Source organism: Eschrichtius robustus, chromosome 7 (assembly GCF_028021215.1).
Source record: "Eschrichtius robustus isolate mEscRob2 chromosome 7, mEscRob2.pri, whole genome shotgun sequence".
NCBI lineage: Eukaryota > Metazoa > Chordata > Mammalia > Artiodactyla > Eschrichtiidae > Eschrichtius > Eschrichtius robustus.
Genome location: NC_090830.1, coordinates 101632900 through 101658297, shown reverse-complemented (window position 1 = coordinate 101658297; position 25398 = coordinate 101632900). Strand labels below are relative to the sequence as shown.

The window sequence follows — 25398 nt, the reverse complement described above, 5'->3', positions numbered from 1 at the left end:
ATACAGTAGGTCCTTGTGGGTTATCCATTTTTTTTTTTTTTTTTTTTTTGACCGGTTGCACCACGCGGCATGCAGTATCTTAGTTCCCCGACCAGGGATGAAACCTGTGGCCCTGCAGTGGAAGTGTGGAGTCTTAACCACTGGACCACCAGGGAAGTCCCGGTTATCTATTTTTTATATAACAGTATGTATATGTTAATCCCAAACATTTTATAGAGAAAGAAACAGAAGTTTTCCCTTAATATCATTATGTAGGAGAGCTGCCAACTTCTCTTTTACCCAACTGGCCCTGGAGGTACAAAGATGTATAAAAATACTTTCCCTGCCCTTAAGCGTCTTTGTCTCAAAGCACTTTTCTGCCCAGGCCGTTTAGCATCCTCACAGCTCCCCGGCTGGGTGCCACTTGTCCTCCTGGGTATAAACATCTGAGTGCGGTCAGCAGCCACTGGCTGTCCTTGGGAGTCAGGAGGTGGATCTCCGTCCATCTCACTGCAGAGACCTCAGAGTCAAAGATTTAATGCCTGTTTGGTCCAGAAAATCCAAGCTTCCCCTGGTCTCCTCTGCCCTGTAGCTTCAGTCAATTAAGATTAATACTACAAATAATAAGAGCTGGCATGTGCTGAGTAACTGTCATGACCAGATCCTGCCAAGCCTTTTATATTAGGATCTCATTTTATCCTACAACAGTCCTGTGGATTGGATATTCTCACGGCCTCTTTACGCATGGAAACTAGGAGGTCTGGAGCTGTGGCTGGGAACTTGAGCTTTAATCAGATTTCTCTGGTGATTCTTCTGCACATCAAAATCTGAGAACCACTGTTAACGTGCTATGATTGAAATTTTCCAGTTGCAAGTTTATGCTTACCAGGCAAGGCACTCCATACCCACTAAATTGAAACTTAAGGATTAGTGTACAAATACTTGGAAACAGATGACTTTCATAATTGAGGCAAAGATCACCAAGCATTCCCGTTGTAGTCACTGCAGGGTTTAGGTAAAGTGAACCAAGTTGACTGCAGTGTTGTACTCCACATTCACCACCAGAGGGCGCGAGCTCTCCGGTAAAGAAAAGGGCGTTTAGAACGGTCTCTCACAGAATCTGGAAATCGGCGTGGCCAGAGGCAAAAATCAGGAAAGCCTGAACCACCCACTGAATGTGCATTAGTGAAACGTTCTTTCCTTGTGAGCACCCAGCCGCAGTGCCTAAGCACCTCCTCCCAGTCACAGATCAGTAACTCCTCCCCTTCATGCCACAGACGCCCATGACTTGGAGGACTGGGCAGGTGGCAGCGTCTCTTGATGAGCCTCACATGAATCTCCAGAGGAGGTAAACCCAGCAACAGACAGGTTTGGCTGCTTCGTGAGTCCTCTTCTGTCCCCTAACAATAGCAAACCAAACTCTATCTAACACTTCTCCTATGACCACCAATTTTCCCACAACGGGCCCATGCAGCCCCTGAAGATGACATGAGTTTTTAATAACATTGATCCACATCATGCAACCTTTGCTGTGAGCATATCAGCAGAAAGAAGCACTATTTTTTAAAAAAGAATAATTCTCCGTTGCCTGTGCGGCATCATTTGTGTAGTCAGGCCGAGCTTGAGTATTTTTAGCAGGATTTCAAACAAAGAACAGCCTGGAAAAGAATTTGCAGTTCCCGCAAGGGAGGGGGCTGTCTGGGCCAACACACTCGCTGACTGCAGCTAAGCTTATTCAAAAAGATCGGGCAAAGAAAAGAGAGAAGGAGATGGGACAGCTGGAGACGTGGTTCTTCTGCATCCGAGTATGAAAACCAGATGTTTAAGTAATGTTTACTCCTGGGAGAACCAAGTCAATTCAGGTAATGTTTGAAGGGCACATACTAGAGGTACAAAGAACAAGGTTCTGTCTGTATGGGACTTACAATCTATGGGGAAAATGGACATTAAACAAGTAGCTAGGGTGCATCGTGAGGGTTACAAAAGTGGAAATATACGGGGTATGAGCTCTTATGACCCCAGGGGAGGCCTCCCTGAGGAAGTAGCGCTTAAGCAGAGGTTTACAGAGTAAGAGATAACTAGGAACAAAAGCGGGGGGCGTGAGAGGCTTGAGGCTGGACAAGAGGAAGTGGGGTGTATAGGGAATGTACTCCAGGCAGAGGCCCCGAGACGGGAGAGGATGCCGCATGTGCAGAAAAGAGAACACAAAGAACTGAACCCACACATAGACTTCAGAAGTGCGACTATACTTGACTATAATTTTCCAAAGTAGAGTTCATAACATTTTCTCTGTGAAATGTCTGTCTTGAAATCAGACACCGATTACAAGGTATTAAGGCAACGCTGAGTGAGAACTTTATCTCTGATTCACTTGCCATTCCCGAGCATTTTCTCTTACAGGTTAATTCAATTCCTCATCTCAATTTCAGAAATGTATCTGGGAAACGAACACCCTAAAACCACCATCTCTCACTCTAATTTGTTCCTGATGGCTCCAGCTATTCCAGACTGTTGTTTGTTTTTTTGTATTCTTTAAAAAAATGTAGTTAGTTAGTTTTGGCTGTGTTGGGTCTTCGTTTCTGTGCGAGGGCTTCCTCTAGTTGCGGCAAGCGGGGGCCACTCTTCATCGCGGTGCGCGGGCCTCTCACTATCGCGGCCTCTTGTTGCGAAGCACAGGCTCCAGACGCGCAGGCTCAGTAGTTGTGGCGCACAGGCTTAGTTGCTCCGCGGCATGTGGGATCTTCCCGGACCAGGGCTCGAACCCGTGTCCCCTGCATTGGCAGGCAGATTCTCAACCACTGTGCCACCAGGGAAGCCCCAGACTGTTCTTTATGTGGCAACTTCATGCCCCTTAAAGATGGAAGGGAATACAAATGATTACCATTTGCCTGATTGGTTTTGTAACATGTTAACTTCAAGGAAAACAGATGATGACACGGGCTTCTCTGTAGCGTAGTTCTTGACAGTTTTCAGTGGCCTAAAGCTCAGAGGTCCTTAAGCAGGTTTCCTCTTGTTGGAGAAAAAGCACTGTAGTCACACCAAATCAAAAGATGTCCTTTTCACATTCTCCTATTCCTCCTAGATCATGTCTTCTATTTCTTCCCCTCCACATTCAGTTTTTGAACCTTATTCCTCAGTCCTTTCCTTGGATCACTTCTTTCCTCCCCTGCTTTAGATCTCTCTGCATCTGCTACAATCTAAAACTCCTTAAGAAATGGCCTAGGGGCTTCCCTGGTGGTGACCTCTCCAGGGTCCTTCTCCATTTTCCTGTTTTCTCTCCCTCATCCTCTGCATCTCCCCAGACTAACTTATGTTTTTGTCAGCTGCCCCCAAGAAAAATATATTCTTGCCTTGTGAAGAGCCAAGATGCTAGAAAAGGAAACAAGTTTCTTAAAAAAACAGAGAAGTGTTCTTTGCATATTTGTGTCTTCACAATAAATAACAAGCTAAAGTCTTCTAAGAATAAGGAGCTGAAAGTTTACCTTTCTTCCTTTATCTTTGCCAAATACATGACATTTCTCAAGCATCCTTTTCACAGAAGACATTTGCTTGCTAGAAAATTCTGCAAGACATGCTGGAAGAGAAACATCTGCTTTCCACATCTGGGACAACTGTAGCTGGTTTTGCAACAGAAATTTCGATATAAGTCCAAACCATTGCAATAAGGCAGTTTCCAGTACGACCGAAGTGGGTGCAGCAGGGGATGAATTAGGGGAAAAAATACTGAACCAATTCTAGGATGTGGCCTTAACTGATATCTCAACTGTGTCTCAAATATAATGCCATTTTTTTCCACAAGTAAAATTCTACTAAAAAGAAACCAAGAATAACTTCAGTAGCTGAGAATATTCCACAGACATCCTGCTTTGCTCCAAGGTCTATGGAGAAGAGAATGATTTCTGCATGACAACAAAGAAAGTCATTTCCATTCCATCTCTGAGAAAAAAAGAAAACAAATTCAGTAAATATTTTTTGAGTATTATATTAGTTTGCTAGGGTGGCCATAACAAAATACCACAGACTGGTTGGCTTAAACAACAGAAATTTATTTTCTCACAGTTCTGGAGACTGAAAGTAAGAGATAAAGGTGTTGGCAGATTTGGTTTCTTCTGAGGCCTCTCTCCCCGTAGACGGCCATCTTCTCCCTGTGTCATCACAGGGTCTTCCCTCTGTGTCTGTGTCCTGATCTCTTCCTCTTGTAAAGACACCAGTCACATTGGATTAGGGCCCCCTCTAGTGGCCAAATTTTAACTCAATTACTTCTCTAAAGGTTCTTTCTCCAAATACATTCTGAGGTACTGGGGGTTGGGACTTCAACACGTGAATTCTGGGGGGACACAACTCAGCCCATAACAAGTACATACCAGGTGCCAGGCACTGAGTACAAACAGACTAGCATTCAAAACCAAAGGAAATTCTCAATACTCTGTAATGACCTATATGGGAAAAGAATCTAAAAAAGAGTGGAGATATATATATATATATATATATATATATATATATATATATATATATATATATATATATATGTATAACTGATACACTTTGCTGTACAGCAAAAAATACAAAGGAAGCTCAGGCGTAATTGGTTCATTTTCTACAGAAGCACAAATCTGAAAAGAAATGAACTATCTTCGCCTTCGAAGGTAAGGAAGTGGCAAATGGGGCTCTGGAATGGATTCATATTCAAAAGAGGGAGCTGCACTGCCTGCTGGGAATGAGATCTTCCAGAGGAAGCTCTTCCAGGGAACGTCTATGGTCGCACACCCACCCACTCACGCACACACACACACACTCACACTCATACGGGCCTCCACGGTTGACTCACGTGGGCTCTGCTCCTGGCCAGCCCAGCCCTCGGGGGCGTGGCCACACCTCTGATGGCTCCTCTTTCAGACAGGGCATCAGGAATTCATTCTTCCACGCAGGGCGAGTCATAGGTTTGCAGCCTCCAGGGGTCCTTCAGCTCTGTGACAAGGTCCTCCTGGGAAGTCTGGTTAGTTGGGTTTGCACCTGGCAATAAGAAAACCATACGCCCTTCAAGAGCAGCTTTTCAAACTTCGTCTCAGGTCTGAGATTTTGCGTCCCCTTGCAAGGGAATAAAAATGCCAAGAATGCCCCACTCCTTTAGGGAATATGGTATATCTTTTTAATGAAAAATGAGTTCCCGGAATTCCCTGGTGGTACAGTGGTTAAGAATCCGCCTGCCAATGCAGGGGACACAGGTTCAAGCCCTGGTCTGGGAAGATCCCACATGCCGCGGAGCAACTGAGCCTGTGCATTACAACTACTGAGCCTGAGCTCTAGAGCCTGTGAGCCACAACTACTGAGCCCTCATGCCACAACTACTGAAGCCCGTGTGCCCTAGAGCCCGTGCTCCACAACAAGAGAAGCCATCGCAATGAGAAGCCCATGCACCGCAACGAAGAGTAGCCCCCGCTCGCCGCAACTAGAGAAAGCCCGTGCACAGCAATGAAGACCCAACACAGCCAAAAATAAAATATAAATTAAAAAAAAAAAAAGAGTTCCCGTCTAATTTGCTATTCAGAAGCGATATAATTGGCTCTGAATGCTCAGAGTAGCTCTTTCTATTCTCTCCAGAAATCTAAGAAGCCAAATGTTCTTGGCTTTCAATTGAGTCCTTTCTATCTCTAGGTACCATTCAATGGTCATAGTTTTTTCATCAGATACCTCTCATTGGACATCCTCTTGGTCTACTACTGTATCTTTGGTTATCATTCATTTCTCAACTCTCCCTAGTCCCAACAGTCATCGTTACTTGAATAAATTACATAATCTTTTCCTGTGATCAAGTATGTCAGAATATCATGCTGTCCTTAAATGCTAAGACATTGAGGACAGCATCACTCGGGGGAAAGTGGGCTGTCCGTGGAGCCAGGCTCGCAGAGTTAATATGCCCTTAGCTGTCGGAGACTATAGACTCAAGTCCCCATGCATTAGGCAAGCAAAGCTCTTGCTTCTGGAGTCTGGGACCTGAACTCTCTAAGCCTACAAGTTGTCACAGGCAGAAACAAGTCACTGAGCTGCCCACAGTAGGCTCTTTATGAATGAGAGCTAGAGTAGAAGCTAGGTGACATGATACCTGTATTAGGGAAGAGACAAGTGGGGGAGGAATGTTATCTCGTCCAAGCACAGAGTGCAGGGAATATTCCTCCTAGGAATACAGAAATCCTTGAACTAAAAAGTGGGTGCTAGTACATGCAAACAAGATCATTTAGGCAACTCAGATATAATGCCAGGAGGAAAGCAAAGCCTGGGAAAGCTGAGGTTGGCACACAAGACATTGGGAAGAGAGAAGGTTAGATCAGATTAGCTTGACTTCCATTCTTCTCTCCTTTTATTTGGGCTACATTTTCTTCATAATGTTTTCCTACCAATTCAACTTGCCAACATACTCCATCAGTCCCCCATTCCTTCTATTAATCTATTATCTTTTGATCCAGGTAAATGCCTTTATCATCTGGGTACCAGTCACAAATTCCATTCCAAGCCTTGGTCATACTATAACTCTTTATTCATGATACCCTATTCAGTTTAAACATATTTTTCTTCCTATTCCCTGTACCTTGGTTTATATAGATACTTTTAATTATGAATGTTCTTTCCAAATGATTTTGTTTATTCGTTTTGGTTGAGAATTATCAGTAGTTCCTATACCTCATTTCTTCTCCCTGTCATCCCTATTGACTTTCGCAGAAATAGGCTTTACATTTCCATCTGAGCCTTTTTTTATTCCTCTCTCAAGTGTCTCTGCTTTTAGTCTTCTAAATCAAGTTAATGAATCATCGGTTATCTCAGGCCCTCTGACACCTGATCCCTGAGTAGAAGCTCAGGGCTCTGGTCTCCTACACTAAGAATGACTACAGACTCTGAGCCAGGATTCGCTGACACTGAAAACACACGATGGGCTCAAGTGTCTGCAGCCGTGTTTCTTCTCACATCCTTCTTTGACCACCGCAGGGAAAAGTCTCAGAAACATATGGCCTGTCTTGGAAACCCCCTGGTACTCAGAATTTCTTATGTGGAACTACATTTTACAGGAATGAAAATAATACAGCAAAACATCTAAAGCTCTGAAAACACATGCAGAGACCTCTAAAAATACCAGACAGTATAACTTTTAAAAATTGTGAATCACTACGTTGTACACTTAGAACTTATATAATATTGTACACCCACTATACATCAAAAAAAAAGTTTAAGAATTCCAGACATATTGTTGTTTGCGGCACAATTTATTATCTGGTCATAGTATTTGGGCACATTAATAGGTATTGATTTAACTCCATTGTAACCTCTCTTGAGACAAAGCAACCCAAAAAGAAAGCTTCAAAATATGCAAAAGTAATAAATATCAAACTTTCTGATCTAAAATGTATAAATATAAAATGTCAGTCATTTCTGGAAACATCTTAAGAAAATCCAGCAACCACAGGTCCATGGGTAAGTGTCTGGCGTGGACGGTGCTAATCTTCAGAACATATCACCTCAGATCCAGTACGATTATTTTTATGTCTTTTACCAACACATGTTTGCATATCTAGGAAAGAAAAAATTGGCTTTACTTCATGATGTTTAACATGATTCTCTTTAGGGAGGGAGTATGAATTTCCTAATTTTAAAATGTTTCTAATTTTAAAAATATATCCACTCAGAACAAATACAATCATATGTATTCATTTTCGACAACAAGAAAATGTTTACAGAAGGTGCAAGTAATTTTCATTTTAAATAAATTCTAAGTTCAAAATACTGTTTCTCTGATGTCACAGCCAGGGAACAGCCAAGCAAACAGGAAAAGATGTACTCCAATAATGTTACTTTGGGGCTATACAAAGCTAATCAAAAAAATAGGATTACAGTTTTCATTGAACCGTTATGAAAAACTAATTTGGCCATATCAAGCAGAAATAATTCAGGACACATTTAATATCATTTTCGTTAATAATCGTTTGCTTGCTGGAACCCTGGAGAAAACTGTTAATTGTTTAAGTATCACACAGATACGTAAATGGAAAGAAACTTTATGTATAATCAACTCTGCTACAGAAATACTGCCATTCTTTTGTAAGTAAAATAGTAATGACAAGAAATCAGAAGAAAGTACAAAGATTGATTAATTTTATGAGATAAGAAAATTCCAAACTAAGCAATAAAGTGTTTTATCCTATATTATATTGCTACTATTTCTCTCCTTAAAAAAAAAAAAAGGAGGCTTCTGTGTTTTATAACTGGAAGTCTCTACCTCTTAATCTCCTTCACCTATTTCACCTGCAAACCCCCTTCCCTCTGGCAACCACGCATTTGTTCTATTTATGACTCTGTTTGTTTGTTTTGTCTTTTAGATTCCACATATAAGTGAAATCATATGGTATTTGTCTTTCTTTGTCTGACTTATTTCACTTAACATAATACCCTCTAGATTCATCCACGTTGTTGCAAATGGCAAGATTTCATTTTTTTTTATGGTTGAGTAATATTTCATTGTGTGTGTGTATGTATATATATATCTCACATCTTTTTAAGCCACAGGGGTGTAATATATAGCGTAAGGAATATGGTCAATAATATTTTAATAACTTAGTATGGGTACAGATGGTTACTAGACTTATCATGGTGATCATTTCATAAGGTATGAAAATGTCACTATATTGTATACCTGAAAGTAACATATTACATCAACTATATTTCAATCAAAAAAAAAAAAAAGGAGGGGGTGAAAAATAAACACTATGTGCAAAAAATAACCAACATTGTCTACTCACACTGAACAGCCTGGGGTCCTTGGTGTGTGGATGAAAGCCCTTCTTTTTACAAGCGGAAACCTCAAGCATGCCAGCATTGGTGAGCCTGAAGATGCCGGTGCTAAGTTTCAGAGTGAAAAAAAGGTACAAAAATTTAAGGATCATTTGGGCTTTCCAGATGCTTTAATTTGAATGGCACAAGCATACATACTCTTCAAACGGAATGGAGAAAGAAACGACAAACTAAAAATTTTACAGTGGTTTTTTTAAACCAGTGTTGTGCTGACAGCCTAGAGGAAGACTGAAGAGACCAATGCTACTGCCAAGTGCCTGAACTGCTGTGTGAGACCTTGGGAGAAAAGCTGAGACCCCATAGGAGGAAATTACAGGTGATGGATATTTCTAATTTCTCTAATACATGCATATCTCATTTTACTGTACTTCACTTTATTGCACTTCAAAGATACTGCATTTTTACAAATTGAAGGTTTGTGGCAACTCTGTGTTGAGCAAGTCTACTGGGGCCATTTTCCAGCATTTGCTCACTTCATGTCTCTTTGTCACATTTTGGTAATTCTCACAATATTTCAAACTTTTCCATTATTATATTTGTTATGGTAAAGTGTGATCAGTGATCTATGACTCGCTGAAGACTCAGATGATAATTCGCATTTCTGAGCAATAAAGTTGTTTTTGGCTTTTTTTTTACTTATTTATTTTTGGCTGTGTTGGGTCTTCGTTTCTGTGCGAGGGCTTTCTCTACTTGTGGCAAGCGGGGGCCACTCTTCATCGCGGTGCGCGGGCCTCTCACTGTCGCGGCCTCTCTTGTTGCGGAGCACAGGCTCCAGATGCGCAGGCTCAGTAGTCGTGGCTCACGGGCCCAGTTGCTCCGCGGCACGTGGGATCTTCCCGGACCAGGGCTCGAACCCGTGTCCCCTGCATTGGCAGGTGGATTCTTAACCATGGCGCCACCAGGGAAGCCCAATAAAGTATTTTTAAATTAAGGTATGTACATTGTTTTTTTAGACATAATGCTACTGCACACTTAATAGTCTGCAATGTAAACATAACTTTTATATGCACTGGGGAACCAAAACATTCATGTGACTCACTTTATTGTGTCAATTGCTTTACTGTGGTGATCTGGAACTGAACCTGCAATATTTCTGAGAAATAAATAGTATTTATAGCTGCAGGAAATATTTACTGAGTGCTGGCTGTGGTGCCAGGCACTATGCTAAGCCCTTTATGTAGACTGTCATCTAGTTTCACCTTCACATCAATCTGTGATGGGTAAGTGTCAGGGATGAAGAGACTGAGGCTCACAGTGGTCAGGTACCAAACCGGGATTCCAATATCTGTTTGTCTGACTCCTCTGCTCATAATTGTGCTACGATAATCATTGTCCTCCAAATTTAGGAAGGTTTTGGAGATAATTAAGCTAAGGCTGGGAATTTTCTTTTTTTTTTTTTTTTGGCCGTACGATTCAGCATGTGGGATCTCAGCTCCCGGACCAGGGATCGAACCCGTGCCCCCTGCAGTGGAAGTGCAGAGTCCTAACCACTGGACTGCCAGGGAACTCCCCAAGGCTGGAAATTTTCTCACAGCAGTAATCATACAATAGAACTAAGATCTCAGACAGCAAACTGGAATAACATCTGCTTTATCCACTTCAAGGCCACGTAAAGAAGGAAAACCAGTAATTCTACCACGGAAAGGACCTTAAGATGGCAGACCTACAAGTTATGGAAGCCAGCAGGCACCAATCTCTTTTTCCCAAGGGGATGGTTTGCCTACTTATCCAAGTGCTACAACCTGGTGTGTGGACACACTTGAACCTAGCAGACCCAGACAAAGCCTTACTTGAACCCTCTCAATAGTCACACTTACTCTTTATGCTTCGGTGAACAGACAATGGCAATGGCCTCTGGCAACATGAGCTGATAAGAACAGTGAGTGTGGAGATCAACACTGGATAAGAACGCAGTTTGGGTTGGATGTGTCTATAAAAAGAAAAGAGGACACTCTTATTGGACAATCCTATTGGACAATCAATAGCTGAGTGCTGGCCAAAGTCAGAGCCCATGCCAAGAAAAAACTCTAGCTTATTTGCTTTTTCTTTTTTACCATCATTAATCAAATGAGGATTCGGAAAATGTCTTGCTGACATAATCCTTCCCTTTATGCATCTATGGAATAACTACGACTTTGAGAAGAGGCTCTTGGGAGTGTTTATGTACTTTCTGCTTACTGGGAAACGTAAAACTGAAAATTCGCCAAAGCCTTTACATAGATCTTCCTTTAATCATCACAACTCATCTGGGAGATACTTAGTGTCTCAGTTTTACGTACAAGGATCCTGAGACTCCTTTAAGGGACTTGCTTGCAAGGAGCAGAACCGTGATTGGAAACCCAGGGATACTCATATACAACACCGTGGACATAAAAGGAGGAGTTTCGCTGAATATTCCGCACTATGCTGCTATCCCTTCATGGATCCCCATTCCCTACAGATGAGGGAACAGAGCTCTCCGAGGTGTTGAAGATGTTTGGGACTCATCTCGTATGATGGGAGGGAAGGGGAGACTATAAATTAAAAGAGCTGTCTTCCAGGTTTGGGGCTATATACAGACCTGCGTTTAGGAGAGACAAACACGTGCACCCCCATGATTTGCAATTCACAGCAAACCCCAACCACCTTTGAAAAAGGGATGCGACCACTTAAAGCATGTATCCAACATCCCCATCATGCTGGGTCCTGGCTCCATCGTTCCCTAGTTGTAAGACACTGCGAAGATTCCATAACCTCCTCATGTTTATTTCAGCAATTGTAAAATAAGGATAATAATCATTTTCTTCATGGGATTGTTATGAAACTTAAATGAGACAATCCATGTAAAATTCTTAAAACAGTGCCTAGCACAGAGATAGGAATCAAAATCGTTAGCTTTTACGATTGCTGTTGTTATTGCTGTTTTTATTGTAATGTTGTCATTTTTTAAATTTAATTTTTATTTTATATCGGAATATAGTTGATTTACAATGTATTAGTTTCAGATGTACAACAAAGTGATTCAGTTATATATATACAGATATCCATTCTTTTTTCAAATTCTTTTCCTATATAGGTCATTACAGAATATTGAGGAGAGTTCCCTGTGCCATGCAATAGGTCCCTGTTGATTATTTTTTATATAGTAGTATGTATATGTTAATCCCAAACTCCAAATTTATCCCTCTCCCCCTTTCCTCTTTGGTAACCATAAGTTTGTTTTCTATGTCTGTGGGTCTATTTCTATTTTGTATATAAGTTCATTTGTATCATTTTCTTTTAGATTCCATGTATGTGATATCATATGATATTTGTCTTTCTCTGGCTGGCTTACTTCACTTAGTATGATAATGTCTAGGTCCATCCATGTTGCTGCAAATTGCATTATTTCATTCTTTTTTATGGCTGAGTAATATTCCATTGTATATATGTACCACATCTTCTTTATCTATTCATCTGTCGATGGACATTTAGGTTGCTTCCATGTCTTAGCTATTGTAAATAGTGCTGCAATGAACATTGGGGTGCATGTATCTTTTTGAATTATGGTTTTCTCCAGATATATGCCCAGGAGTGGGACTGCTAGATCATATGGTAGTTCTATTTTTAGTTTTTTAAGGAGCCTCCATACTGTTCTCCATAGCGGTTGTACCAATTTACATTACCACCAATAGTTCAGGAGGGTTCCCTTTCTCCACACCCTCTCTAGTATTTACTGTTTGTAGACTTTCTGATGATGCCCATTCTGACTGGTGTGAGGTGATACTGCATTGTAGTTTTGATTTGCATTTCTCTAATAATTAGCGATGTTACACATCTTTTCATGTCCTTTTGGCCATCTGTATGTCTTCTTTGGAGAAATGTCTATTTAGATCTTCTGCCCATTTTTTGATTAGGTTGCTTGTTTTCTTGATATTGAGCTACATGAGCTGTTTGTATATTTTAGAGATTAATCCCTTGTCAGTTGCTTCATTTGCAAATATTTTCTCCCATTCTGTGCGTTGTCTTTCCTTTTGTTTATGGTTTCCTTTGTTGTGCAAAAGCTTTTAAGTTTAATTAGGTCCCATTTGTTTATTATTTATTTATTTATTATCTTTTTTTTTTCGTTACTCTAAGTGGTGGATCGAAAAAGATCTTGCTGTGATTTATGTCAGAGAGGGTTCTGCCTATGTTCTTCTCTAAGAGTTTTATAGTATCCCATCTTACATTTAGGTCTTTAATCCATATTGAGTTCATTTTTGTGTATGGCGTTAGAGAGTGTTCTAATTTCATTCTTCTACATGTAGCTGTTTTACACTTTTGCCAGCACGTCTTATTGAAGAGACTGTCTAATGTTGTCATTATTAACTAGAGGGCATAGGCCCATAGAAACCGCTTCATGCCTTTACATATAACTATGACCTGTTGAAGAAATGCAAGATTTCAAAACCCCTTTCTACTTTATTTAAGAAAATGAAGGTAAAATCCACTGATACCTCTTTATAGAAAGATAAATGTTCGGCAGGGAAAAAATAACTATTGGTCTGCACAGGCCTAGATCAACTGAAGAATAGAAATTAACTTTTAAAGCCCAAATCTTTAGTGAGGGCATGAGTGGGAGGGTCTGACTGCCTGTTACCTGATTCAGTGAAAACCTTCTATTCATACATAGAGCTTTCTATGCCTTGATGAAAAAGTAAGAAGTGTTCAAAGAAGCTCTAGTGCCATGGAGGCAGCAAGCAGATTGTCAAACAGACAAATCACTCTCCCTTCAACTTATTTCCAGACTGAATGCACACTGTTAAGACATTCTGTTGTTTTTGTTTTGTTTTCATTGTTTCTGTTTTGTGTCTTTGTGTTGCACCTTAAGATATTCTGAGTCCTTCATTTCTGCCAAGAGGAATCACTCCAGCTCCAATAAGGACAGCTCTCCCATGGGAGAATGGTGCTCCAATCCCATGCCCCCATTCTATGGAGATAAAAATGATGATGATGATGGTAATGACGATGATGACAACATCAGCAGCTGATGCCATTTATCACAATTGAATAACATGCCAGGCACTAAACTAATCACTTTTCCATGAATTAATTTTACAAGATGAGATGAGTGCTGTTATTATCCCCATTTTACCAGATGAGGAAACTGAGCTAAGCAGAAGAGTAAATAACATGCTGAAGGGCATAGAGCTAGTTAAGCTGAGACGTCTAAATTGAAATCCGGATCCGTCTGATTCTGATTCAACCTTTCTTTCCTATGACCAATTTATATCCAAAAAATATTAGCTCTGGAATTTGTTGCTATTGTTATGCCAATAAAAACCATCACAAAAAGTCATTACAACCACTGAAGTTTAGAAATACAACATGTTACTGATTTCATTGAACCACAACAATCTGACATGGTAAAATTTAAAAAAACAAAGTCTTAGGATTCTAAAATTATGCTAAATTCATTATTTAAATGACTTCATTATTGCATACATTATATGTACATGTCATAAGGGAAAATCTTTTGTTTCTGATCTGGGAAATGTTTTATGAGATAAACTAACACTGACTTTTCAACGTAAGTGTAATTTAACTGTCATTCTTTCTCAGTTTATGTTACAATTGCTTTGCTACAATTTGTTTTCCTTTAAAATGCATTCTTGTTACAGAAAATTACATTAAACTAAATAATGTCTTTAAAATTACCCAATTTCTAAGCAAACAATAAGGCGCATACTGGTAAGGAAAACAAACAGACATACAGAAAATTTTTGCAAAGTCTTCATTATAAATAATTTCTTGTATTTGAGAGGTGGTTTATAGTTTTCAAAGGGCTTTCACATCGAGTATGTTGCTTACAGCTCACACAAATCCGGTGAGGGAGAGAAGGCATTCATTAGTCCTACTGGATCAATGAGGGAACCTGGAAACAGGATGCTAGGAGTCCTGACTGAAGGACTGTACAGGCACACAGTAATTTGCAGGTGGGGCTAGGACTAGTCTCTTCTGCCCTCCTGAATTACAAAACACCAAAAGCTTGGTGATTGTGAGTGTGTGTGTGTGTGTGTGTGTGTGTTGAGGTGTGGGTGAGGATGTGTGTCCTGCTCCTCCTCAATACTTCTCTATAAAGCAAGTAAAATAAAAAATGGCCCCTTCTCACTCTTCAGAGGCCCTTGGAGGTCCCTAGGATGTGCCCTGGAAATCCTGACTAGCATCTCATGCCGTGAGATGACTTGTTCCTACCCCAGGCCCAGATGTGTGAGACTGAACGGAAAAATGTCCCCAGATAGATGAAACCATGGATAGGAAAAGTACAGTATCATCACCAAATATCATCAGCTACAATATTCTGAGTTCCTAGAAAAAATGTGCTAAGAAATTCACTGACATTATCTCACTATCACATGAAGTCCATTATTATGGTCCCCATTTTATAGATGATAAAGCTGATGCTCAGATTGCTTAAATAACTTGCCAACATTCCTATAGTGAATTCTTAGCAGAGCTGATATTTAAACTCATGTCTTTTGATTTGTAAGCCCTTTCCTGCTCCTATGGTGGCCTGGTGGATGTTGGAACCCAGTGTTTTTGGCCCTACTCCGTGGCTGTTTATACAGCCACACGTACATTCTTGGCCTGTAGGGGAGGTGAAGTGGAGGGTAAGGTCCCTATTTGATATGTACAAACACCTTTTTAAAAGAGACCTCTTCAGAAATTTTCTTAAAATAATTTACTTTAGACCCACAGCCATGGGAAAGAGAATGTTAATAATTGTCTAATCATATTAGTTAAAAATCTGCCTAGGTCTCCATTAGACTCCATAAAATCATCAGAACAAGTCAGCTGATTTCCAAATGTTTATCTCTCTTTCAACTTGGAACAGTAGGAAAAAGCAGACTATAGCCCTCTCCAAATCTGGATTTGACAGATGTAGACACGGCCTAACATTGAAGAAAATGCTTTAAAACGATGACATTTATTACACTTGAAAATTTTAAAAATAAGAAACTATTTCTTAAGCTAAACTTCCTCCAGAAGGAAAACAGCCCGCCAAAAAAAAATAAATAAGTAAACTGAAACCCAAAAGGTGAAACGTACATGGATCCATCCCAGAGTGAGGAGATTGTGTTGATCCTGAACACTGAATAATTCTTCTACATTCTCCACGTCGCAATAGTCTGGTCCCGCAGACTGTTTTGGCACGATTAAGTGGGTAATAGTAAATTCATTATGCGTCTGAAAAACAAATAGCAAAGAGAATAATAAGCATCTGACAGAAAAAAAAAGCCTGAGTAGGAAGTATAATGTTGTAATAAGACTAGAAAGTGCCCACCACTTATATCATCCTCCTCCCACCCCGACCCCATCACAATTCAAAAACAAAGCCCCATACTTGAACACAGATCATCTGCCAAAAATTTGAGAGTCAGTTGTTTGGAGCCTGAAACCCATTTTCACAATATAAAATGTATCATAAATAGGAATTAGCATCCTGGGCTGGTCCCTGGAAGTTTAGCTAATAAATAATGGTGTTTTATATTACATCTGCAAAGGAAAAAATCAGAACAAAACAGCAGCAGGTTTATTTGGCGGGGAGATGCTAATTAAATCATGTTGTGGTTTTATTGAAGGACATTTCTAAGGTTTGTGAAGGTTGATGGTCTTGTTTTTAGTTTATTAATTGTTATTTAATTTCGCATGAAGATTTACGACTTTCTTCTACTATTGGGGGGGGTGGAATTCAATGGGATTTTCCATAATTAAGGTAATGTTTTGGATTGGCAATTAGATAAAGAGAAAGGAAAAACCAATTGCCCTCCCTTAGGTAAAAGATAGGAGTTGAAAGGAAGAGGGTTGTAAAGTAGTGATAGGATCCTCAGAAAAAAGAAGTTTGTGTGGTGGGAAGCTGTCCATCCTTGCACAGCACCATCTTGTCTCTAGTCTTAGGGCACTTCTGCAAACTGGGCCCTATTCCTTTGGCCTTGATTACAATACTTCTCTCCATCCCAGCCCCTCCTTTCATGGCTAACTTTATGTATTCTAAACGTGTGTAGTATAAACGTCGGCTTTCAAGGAACCCCTTCTTGACCCTCCCAGACAGGGTTTCCCAGTTACAGCTTCCCATGATACCCTGCACTTCCACTGAGAGCACCCAGCTCCATTTATAATTAATCATCTCTCTGGTTCTTTATAAGCATCATGTGGCAAAGACTGAGGCTGTTGTAGGCGACTGAATGCCTGTCTGATGAAGGAATGAATGAAGAATGAATCAATGAATGAATGAGTGAATCAAACTAAGTACAACATGTGGTCTTGGGGAAGAAGCATCCATAGCATACTGCCCCCTGTAGGGCAAAGAAGGTGGCCGTGGGGAGGAGACGGCAGGTCACTCTCCTTTGCTTGTCTCCTGTGTTTCTTCTGCCCTGGGGGAAACGTGATGATGCAACACTGGAATACAGTAGGAGAATGTGTGTTGAATGAAACATCTTATTCAGTTAAATAACAGTTCCCAAGTAAATGTTTAGGGATGAAAATGAAATGAAATGAAAATGCCTGGATTTAGAAACGTAAACTGATACCCCACAGAGGGTCCAAAGGCACTTCCAAAGAAACATTGTTCCTCTTTCTTGAAGTAGGAAATTAAATGTATCTTCTCTCTTTTATCTCCTTCTAGTTTGATATTGTCTTTCATCACTTATTTCTGATAAAATCGTCCATACTTAAATATGACCTGTGCTGTAAAATTTCAGTTTGTTGAAACTACTGCCTTAAAGAAAACAACAAAACCCTAGCTTTATTCTGCATGCATCTGAAAAAGGGTGGCAAGATTATACCTACCACAGACAAAAGTAGGTTGAGTTAATTATAGAAATATATATGAAACTAACAATTGCAACGGAAATTTGATTCAGAAAACTAGATGGTTCTGGAAATCTGAAAATCTGAAAGCCACCCTTTTTCTTAACAAAGATTTAACTTATGGTTTGATTAGTTCTTTACAATAAACTTTTATAGTATCTCTGAAATTTTACAATCCATTTTCTAGAAGGATAATTCCATTAATAATGACAGTAGTTTTATGAAATTAATCTATATTAAGTTAATTTCATAATGTTTACGAAACTTAGGATGCTTTTGTTCTGCTCAGCTTATCACAAGAAAGCCAACTCTACTGAAAGTATCCTGTGCAGGGAAGATACGAAACAAAGACCATACCAGTTTCCCACAGAGTATTCCACAGGTTTCGATTCCTCTCACTGTATTAGATTCTGCCAGGAGCAGAAATCTGTGGCAAAGATCTCTTGATAAAACGACGTATCTCAGTCCTTCAACCACTAAATCTAAGAAACAGAAAAGGGAGAAAAAACAAAAAGAACAAACCTTACATCCCATCCTTCAAAACTGTTTTTAGCAAGTGACTGCAGGTAAATATAAATTTCAAAAATGAAATAATCAGGTGCTCCACTTTCTGTATTTCATTTTAAAACTTGTAAAAGTGAACATTGACTAGAAGGAAGGTAAAATTACCCCTTGCGTATAAATTATTTATATACAAGTGGGAAGGTGGAAGCACTTTTACATCTTTGTGCCTTACATCAACTATTTACATGTATGTGTGTGTTTTCTTTTGGCACAAAGTGCATAGGCTGCATAGAATACGTCTCATATTCTATCAGTGGTAGGATAAATCTTTTTTTGTGTTTGCCATGTGTTACTTATATCCTATGAAAGTTGGTGATCATTAGGTAAAAGCACCATGTTTTTGGAAATAATTGGCAGTAGAGTAATTTATAAAATGGTTGTTTATCATAACTCTTTCAAAATAAATGGAAATATAAACTCCACTTAACAGTGTCTGCTGGGAAATTTTCCCGTTTGGTTTTGGAAAGCTGCCAGCACTGATGTAGCAGTCCAGGAGCACTAACTTTTGGCAGAAACACATAACCCCTTTGGAGGTTAACACCCATGTGTACAGATCCTCCTGGGCCAGGGAAATGCTAAATATTTAAATTGAATGACTGAACAAGGTTCTGAACCAACAAGTTTTCCAGCATCTTCTTTCCTCTCCAGTGTGTTTACCTTTAGGATTCAGTGCTTCTTGGTCAAAATACGTGAAAGGAAAAAAAAAAATGCTCGGAATTTCTCTCTTTTAAAATCTCTGTACCACGATCAAATACAGTGCTGTTTATTATGGAGTCTCTGTTCTACCAGGGGGTAAATCACGTTTCCTGAATTCTGAGGTTACATATAGCAAAAGCCAGGTGATATTGTCATTCACACCACATCATGTAGGGGAACTACCACAACTAACAATAAAATGAGGAGACCCCTCCCAGATGTCACAGAAATATGGTTCCATTAGAGGAGATTCCATGTCTTGTGGGGTGCATTTCCTCACTTACTCTGAACAGCACTTAGAGTTGCAGCTGGCTTTAAGGCCCTGTTTACGGGAGGTGAGTGGCCAGCGTAATTGGTTGCATCACTTTTATTTGGCTGATCTGCAAATACATTCAGCAAGGAATTGTTCTGGTGTGTGGAAAAGCAGGACAAAGCACTCCCATCAATCTGCTCTGACTGTGCTGGAGGTTCCTGGCTTCGCATCTGACTCCGGGCTAATTCTTGCTTCTTGAGCTGATCTTCGAAAAACAAGAACTGCTCCGATTCTAGCTGCTGCTGGCGCATCTGAGCGATCCGCTTCCTTTCTGCCTCTATCAGTCTCTGATGCTCCAGTTTTTTGAGAATTTCAGCTTTATATTTGTTCTAAAAAAATGTGGTTGCCAGAAGAAAAGGTTAGTTTCCAAGGCAAAAGCATCAAACTGGGATTAGACAGTTTCAATCTTCTAGCAGACGGAGAGACACAGCTAGATACTGCGATATGCCCACAGGGACACTCCTGAGACTGCCAGGAAAATATATAACATCGTGGCAAAAGCCCCTTAATCTGATTACGGGAGAAGTTCTAAATCCACTCATATTTTACCAGAGACAGGCCAGGACAATCAAGTTCCCTCCACCCTCCTGTGCTTTTAAATATTAGTAAATCAAAGTCAGGCTTGTCTGCACAGCCTGACTGATCAGACCATATCTCAGAAATAGTTATATCACCCTGGACTGCATTGTCCAATATAGTAGCCACTAGCTACGTGCGACTATCTAAGTTTAATTAAAATGAAATGAAATTAGAAATTCAACTCCTCAGTTCTCACTAGCCACATTTGAAGTACCACAGGTTAGTGCCTCCCATATCAGAGAGTGCCAAATAGAGCATTTCCATCATCATACAAAGTTCTATGGGACAGTGCCACCCTAGAAGCTTTTGCATTTGACTCTATAACTCATACTGCTGGAACTTTATGGAGAAGGGGGAATCACTAACAAATGGTTCTCAGAATGTGGTCCAATCAACTCTATCAGAACAAACTACTAGGAGTTTTGTTAAAAATGAAGATTCCCAAGCTCCCCAGTCTTAACAAAAATATCCAGGCATTATTAGGTCAGAGAATAAATCTTTAACAAGCTTCCCAAATAATTCTGATGAAAACTAGACTTTGGGAGCTACTATAAGGCAGGGGTGGGGTGGGGGACAGAGCTTACAGCGGTGCAAGTTTACAGCATATCAGCTTACACTTTGATATGCACTCTAGGTCTTGTTATAGGGCAGATTGGCCTTCGGTGGGTCTGGGGTGGGGCCTGAGAATCTGCATTCCAACAGGCTCCCAGGTGATGTGAGTGTTGCCTGTAGCAAAGGCTTCTCAGTGTGTCTGTTCATCTCTCCAAGGCGTAAAGCCTGCCATTCTATCCCCCAAAGGTTTCTACATGTCATATGCTTGGGATCCTACTGTGGACTATGAAGTAATTGGTGTCACCAAAGGCAGACCAGGTAACAACTGCTGAGGCTTCTCCTCCCAGAGAGCTCCTGAGGGGACCAGCGTGCACATGGCTGAGTAGGGAAGGGAACTTAACTGGACTGTTGTTAAGTTAAATCCCTTCCTACAGTTCTGTCCAAGCCGCCAAAATCACTTTTATCTTTTATAGTTCAAATCAAATCATCAGTATCCACACTGGAGGAAATCTTCTCATTTCAACATTCCTTCTGTCACTCAGTGCAAACAACTCACTCAAACCTGCCTTCTAGCTATACCGAAGGAAGTAGAGAAGGCCTGTGACCACACTCCGAGGTAACAAGATCGGACTGAACTGAGAGTCAGTAAAAGTGACAACTTCCAAAGCACATAAACACATAGCCAAACGAAGAAGCAAAACAACCTTTATCATTATGCTGTAAACATTAAGAGATCAAGTGTTGAACTGGAGTATCTTATAGACTGACAGGTCAGCTTCTTCCTTCAATGGCCTTCAGTCTCAGACATCATTTTCATTTTCACTCTCTATTTAATAAGAATCCAGGAGCCATCACCCCTTGGTGATATGATTACATTTCACTCATATGGTTAGCCATTATTCCATCTAGATGTTATACTGATTATAATATTTAAGAATCAAATTCACATTTCCAAGGCATACATAATTAGACACATCAGAAACCATATACTGTTCTCCCTACCTCTCTTACTGTCTCCTTTCATTGCTAAAGAGCAGCCATCTGGCTCAAGATTACATTGGCAAGAGTTGGTCAAAAAGCTCTGTTTAAATCACTGTAAGAAGTCTATTTTCTAATGCTTCACTTTATTAGATGTTGTCAGGAAATAAAAATACCACATCCTTGGTGCAAGTGCTTAAGCAGGATATCAACATGAATTTTTTATGGGTTTTATATCACTGTATTTTTAATTTTTAATTTGAATGCATATGACACTTGAAAAACTCATTAAAACGAAATTCAAAACATATTTGCACAGAAAACAGTCATGCAATAAATGTACCCATTGAACTTACTTCGCTTTGCAAATATTCTTGGTATTCTACGTTATATTTCTTTAAAAGGTCCTTTTTCAATTCATCTGTCCTTGGGAATGCAATCTCCTTCAGTTTCTTTTAAAAATATATATATACATATTGATTAGTGGGATTTTCAGTATAGTCAGCTTTCAGATCATCAGCTGAGAAAGAAAAACAGCTGGTATGTGCATTAGAAATCAAGACACAAGTAACCAAAGATGATCGTGGAAAAATCAATCTTTACTAGGGCTCCAAAATATAACTTATCAGTAGAGAAGAGAAAAAATTATCCCCTTTGTAAGACCTTTATTGACTTCACTGGTTAGATAAGCATTTTGTTTAGTAGGTACCTCATTTTTAGGTAGTGGGTTTGTAACTGCACATTCCATGGTAGGTAAATTTTATGGCATCATAGTTAGAAGGGACCTCAGAGAACACCATGAGTAGGGATCCCTAGGCTTAACAGACTGTAAAAAGCAGCTGAGGTACTTTTTATAAAAATATAGATTCCCAGGCCTAACCCAAGACCTACTGAGACAACATGTTCAGAGAAGGGATTGGGATCTGGATCTCAAACAATTTCCCAGTGATTCATAATGCAGGAAAATCTGATACAGTCCAAGCACCCACCAGCCCCGCCTTTGTAGAGATGAAGAAACAAAGGCCTAGAGAGATTGAAAGGCTTGTCCAATGTCATACAACTAGCTAATGGCCTCATTAGGACTAAAACTCCTAACTCTAGCCAATCTTTTGTCATCCATCCATTCATCCATCCATCCATCCATTTATTCAATCACAAACAGAAAATGTATATGCTTTTGGAGAATTCTTTCCCTACAAGTAAAAATAAGAATAACCCCAAATTAGAGTAAAAGAGTCACCTTGGCAGCCTAAGACCTTGGTTTCCATACAGAATTTTCTGAGTTTACAGGAACAAGAGAATTGAGGGGAAATGCTACTCAAAGGCCTGATAATGAATGACCCTTCAGATAGTGTACAGAAATTTTAAAATGTAGATGACCATTTGACAAAAATTTGTGTTCTGCTTACAGGCACCCCCAGGCCTGACATAGCTGGTAAGAAAGCTTTTATTCTGTTATGTGGTAAAATATTTTTTGAGAGTAATTTAAAATTTCATACTGTGATTGACTTTGTATACATTGTTTTATCTTCCATCATATAAAATCAATCCAAACTACTTAAGACAAATAAATGGAAAACATTTTAAAGATGTTATCTAAAAGGATATATTCTTAGCTAAAGATATTTGAAACTATATATGCAGCAAATGTTGACGGTAAATAAATACATTTCAACAACCTTCCTTTTCCTTTGGAATATTTCAGGCCACTGACTAAACACTTTATTGTCTCATAGGCTAGTACTATAAGAAGAAAATGACTAGAACTTTGTGGCTGCCTTAATAATCAACACTGATATTCAAATAGGTTTTGGGTTCAGAATTGTATGGAATAATCAAAACCAGTCAAAACGACTGTCTCAAATAAGAATGGGGAAATAGACAACCATTCTCTCAATCTCTGGGGAGGAATCATAAAATAATTCCTTCTTCACGTCTTAAGATGATTAAGTACATTCTTGATCTTTTTCTTCTTTTTTTTTTTTCTCGTTTCAAGTAGACATCCCACAGTAATGATGATTAAAGGTCTAGGAAGAGATCGAAACATCATAGCTAATGGAATGAATCTTTTGTGCTTAAACTCTTGAGAGGATGAGACAGAGGAGGAGAGGAAGGGGATGAATCAATAATGGATGCTTGTGGAACATTTGAACCCCCCGGGGGAGAGTCTATCCCACAATACCTTCATAATATCCTGCTTTTCGGGTACTGCACATTGCTGGTAATCTCGATGGTTAGGAAGCTTTTCTACAAACAAACTGCAGAAAAAGAAAACACGTCCTTAGCATTATATGACAGAAAAAGCTCAATGATGGCTTCTGATTTGAGAATGAGCCTCCTTTTCAAAAAGGACATTGTTAATAACATTATTTAACCTATATTCTTTCCATTTGTCTTTCCATCAAAGGTTGGCCCAAGTATGATTTTGGCATTACAGGGTAGTTAAGCTCAGCAAACTAAGCACTGAGGTTAAGAGGGTTAAAGTTGGGATGCTCCCTGAAGAGACCACATCACTTTGGTTTTTCTCGGGTCTTTGGCACTAAATCCCACTTGAGCATCATTTTACTTATGCGTAGTGCTGGCAACACTGAGGATCACGTGAAAATGTAAGAGTTTGGAAAGATGGACGTAACCCCTTCTCACCATTGAAAGACTCAAAGGGCCACTGATGAATCAGTAGTGCCATGGTGTCTACATTAAAAACTCTTAAATGAAAATTCATAACTCAGAGACATGTCAGACAGAATCCTTAATGGATTAGGAGGTGCTAATTAAGAGTTAATTATTTTTCATCACCTTTTGAGGAACAAGGGACAATAAAAATGAAGGGAAATCAGTACAGCAAACCAGGTACATTGCTTCCAGGTAAAGTGAAGATATTGCTTCCACAAGGGCAGGAAATTCTGTTTTTGTTTTTGTTTTTTCCTTATTGATGTATTCTTAGCCTGTAGAATGGTGTCCCTCTCATAATGAATGTTCAATAAATATTTGTTAAATGAATGAAAAGCTCTTAGAGCAAATACTATTTTTGATCAATGAATATGTTATACCTTATAGCTACTGATGTTCTGTTGTTTACAAATCACACATACACTGATCATCTCATCTATAGAATACAGAGGAATGGTATTATAACTCTTATCTCTCAAATAAGAAAATTAAAGCCTAAAGAAACTACATAAGGTGTGGCAGTTGCCTAAGGCTTTTGTAAGTAGCATAAAGTCATAGACATTTAGAGTTGAAGAGACCTCAGAGATTTTCACCCATAAGTCTTTCATTTATACAGGTGAGGAACTGAACACTGAACTCACAGAGGATAACTAAATTACCTATGGTCATATCGTTAATGACAGGAGAGAATTCAAATATTCTGATTACTCAGTAACTCAGAGAGTGTAGTGGCCCTTTACCACACTTACGTGTGTGTGTGTATAAAACCCAGAAGAAGGTGAAAAAAAATATTATCCATTAGTAACTTATAGTTCAGAAACTAAAATGGAAAATGTGTGCTATCAATGACAGTTTATAACGTCCAATTTCATAGTTATTGCTTAACTTTATAGAAACTCGATTTTTCCCAGGTAGGATGAATGTTGCCAACCATTCTCTAAATTTCCAAGAAGTTAATTAACTTGAATAAAGTGCAGAGCCCACTTTGCACACCATATTAACTGCCTTTAATTTCGTCCATGGTAGAATCATGGATGTAGTATTTAAAACAGTTGATCTTTCAGCTTCTCGAATGTTCTCAGGTTAAGTCCCCAACTAAACTAATACAATTAATCAATGTGTGATTTCCAATTAAAACAAAAATAAGGGGTTCAGCTCAGATGAAATAATTTTTGGTAATAGGAGATCCTCCCAATCAGTAAGCTGGCAAATTGGTATGGAAAACTCAAATCCCATTTCTTTTAGTTCAAACTAGGATATCTTACTAACAAATATCTATCTAATGTGAAGCGTGATATTTTTACATGGCTGTTTTGATGGAGCCACTTTCACTCAATATTTCGGAAGCTCTTTTATACATACAATTCTTACACAGCTAAATAATTGCCTTAAAAGAATACTAACCACAATGTGAAACCAAC

At 39.4% G+C, this 25398-nt stretch overlaps 1 protein-coding gene across 4 annotated transcripts in view; it reads right to left on the bottom strand.

Moving 5' to 3' along the window:
* Nucleotides 1-7216: 7216 nt before the first annotated feature.
* STAMBPL1 (STAM binding protein like 1) overlaps nt 7217-25398 on the bottom strand; it is a 45017-nt gene continuing 26835 nt past the window's right edge. For all 4 annotated transcript variants that reach the window (XM_068548957.1, XM_068548958.1, XM_068548959.1 and 1 more), the window contains 8 exons: nt 23490-23565; nt 21664-21759; nt 19170-19527; nt 17983-18107; nt 15865-16002; nt 10635-10747; nt 8766-8865; nt 7217-7540 (listed from right to left, as the gene is read on the bottom strand). In XM_068548957.1, coding sequence (XP_068405058.1) covers nt 7484-7540; nt 8766-8865; nt 10635-10747; nt 15865-16002; nt 17983-18107; nt 19170-19527; nt 21664-21759; nt 23490-23565 — 1063 coding nt within the window. In that variant the 3' untranslated portion in view covers nt 7217-7483. The remainder of the gene's footprint in view (nt 7541-8765; nt 8866-10634; nt 10748-15864; nt 16003-17982; nt 18108-19169; nt 19528-21663; nt 21760-23489; nt 23566-25398) is intronic.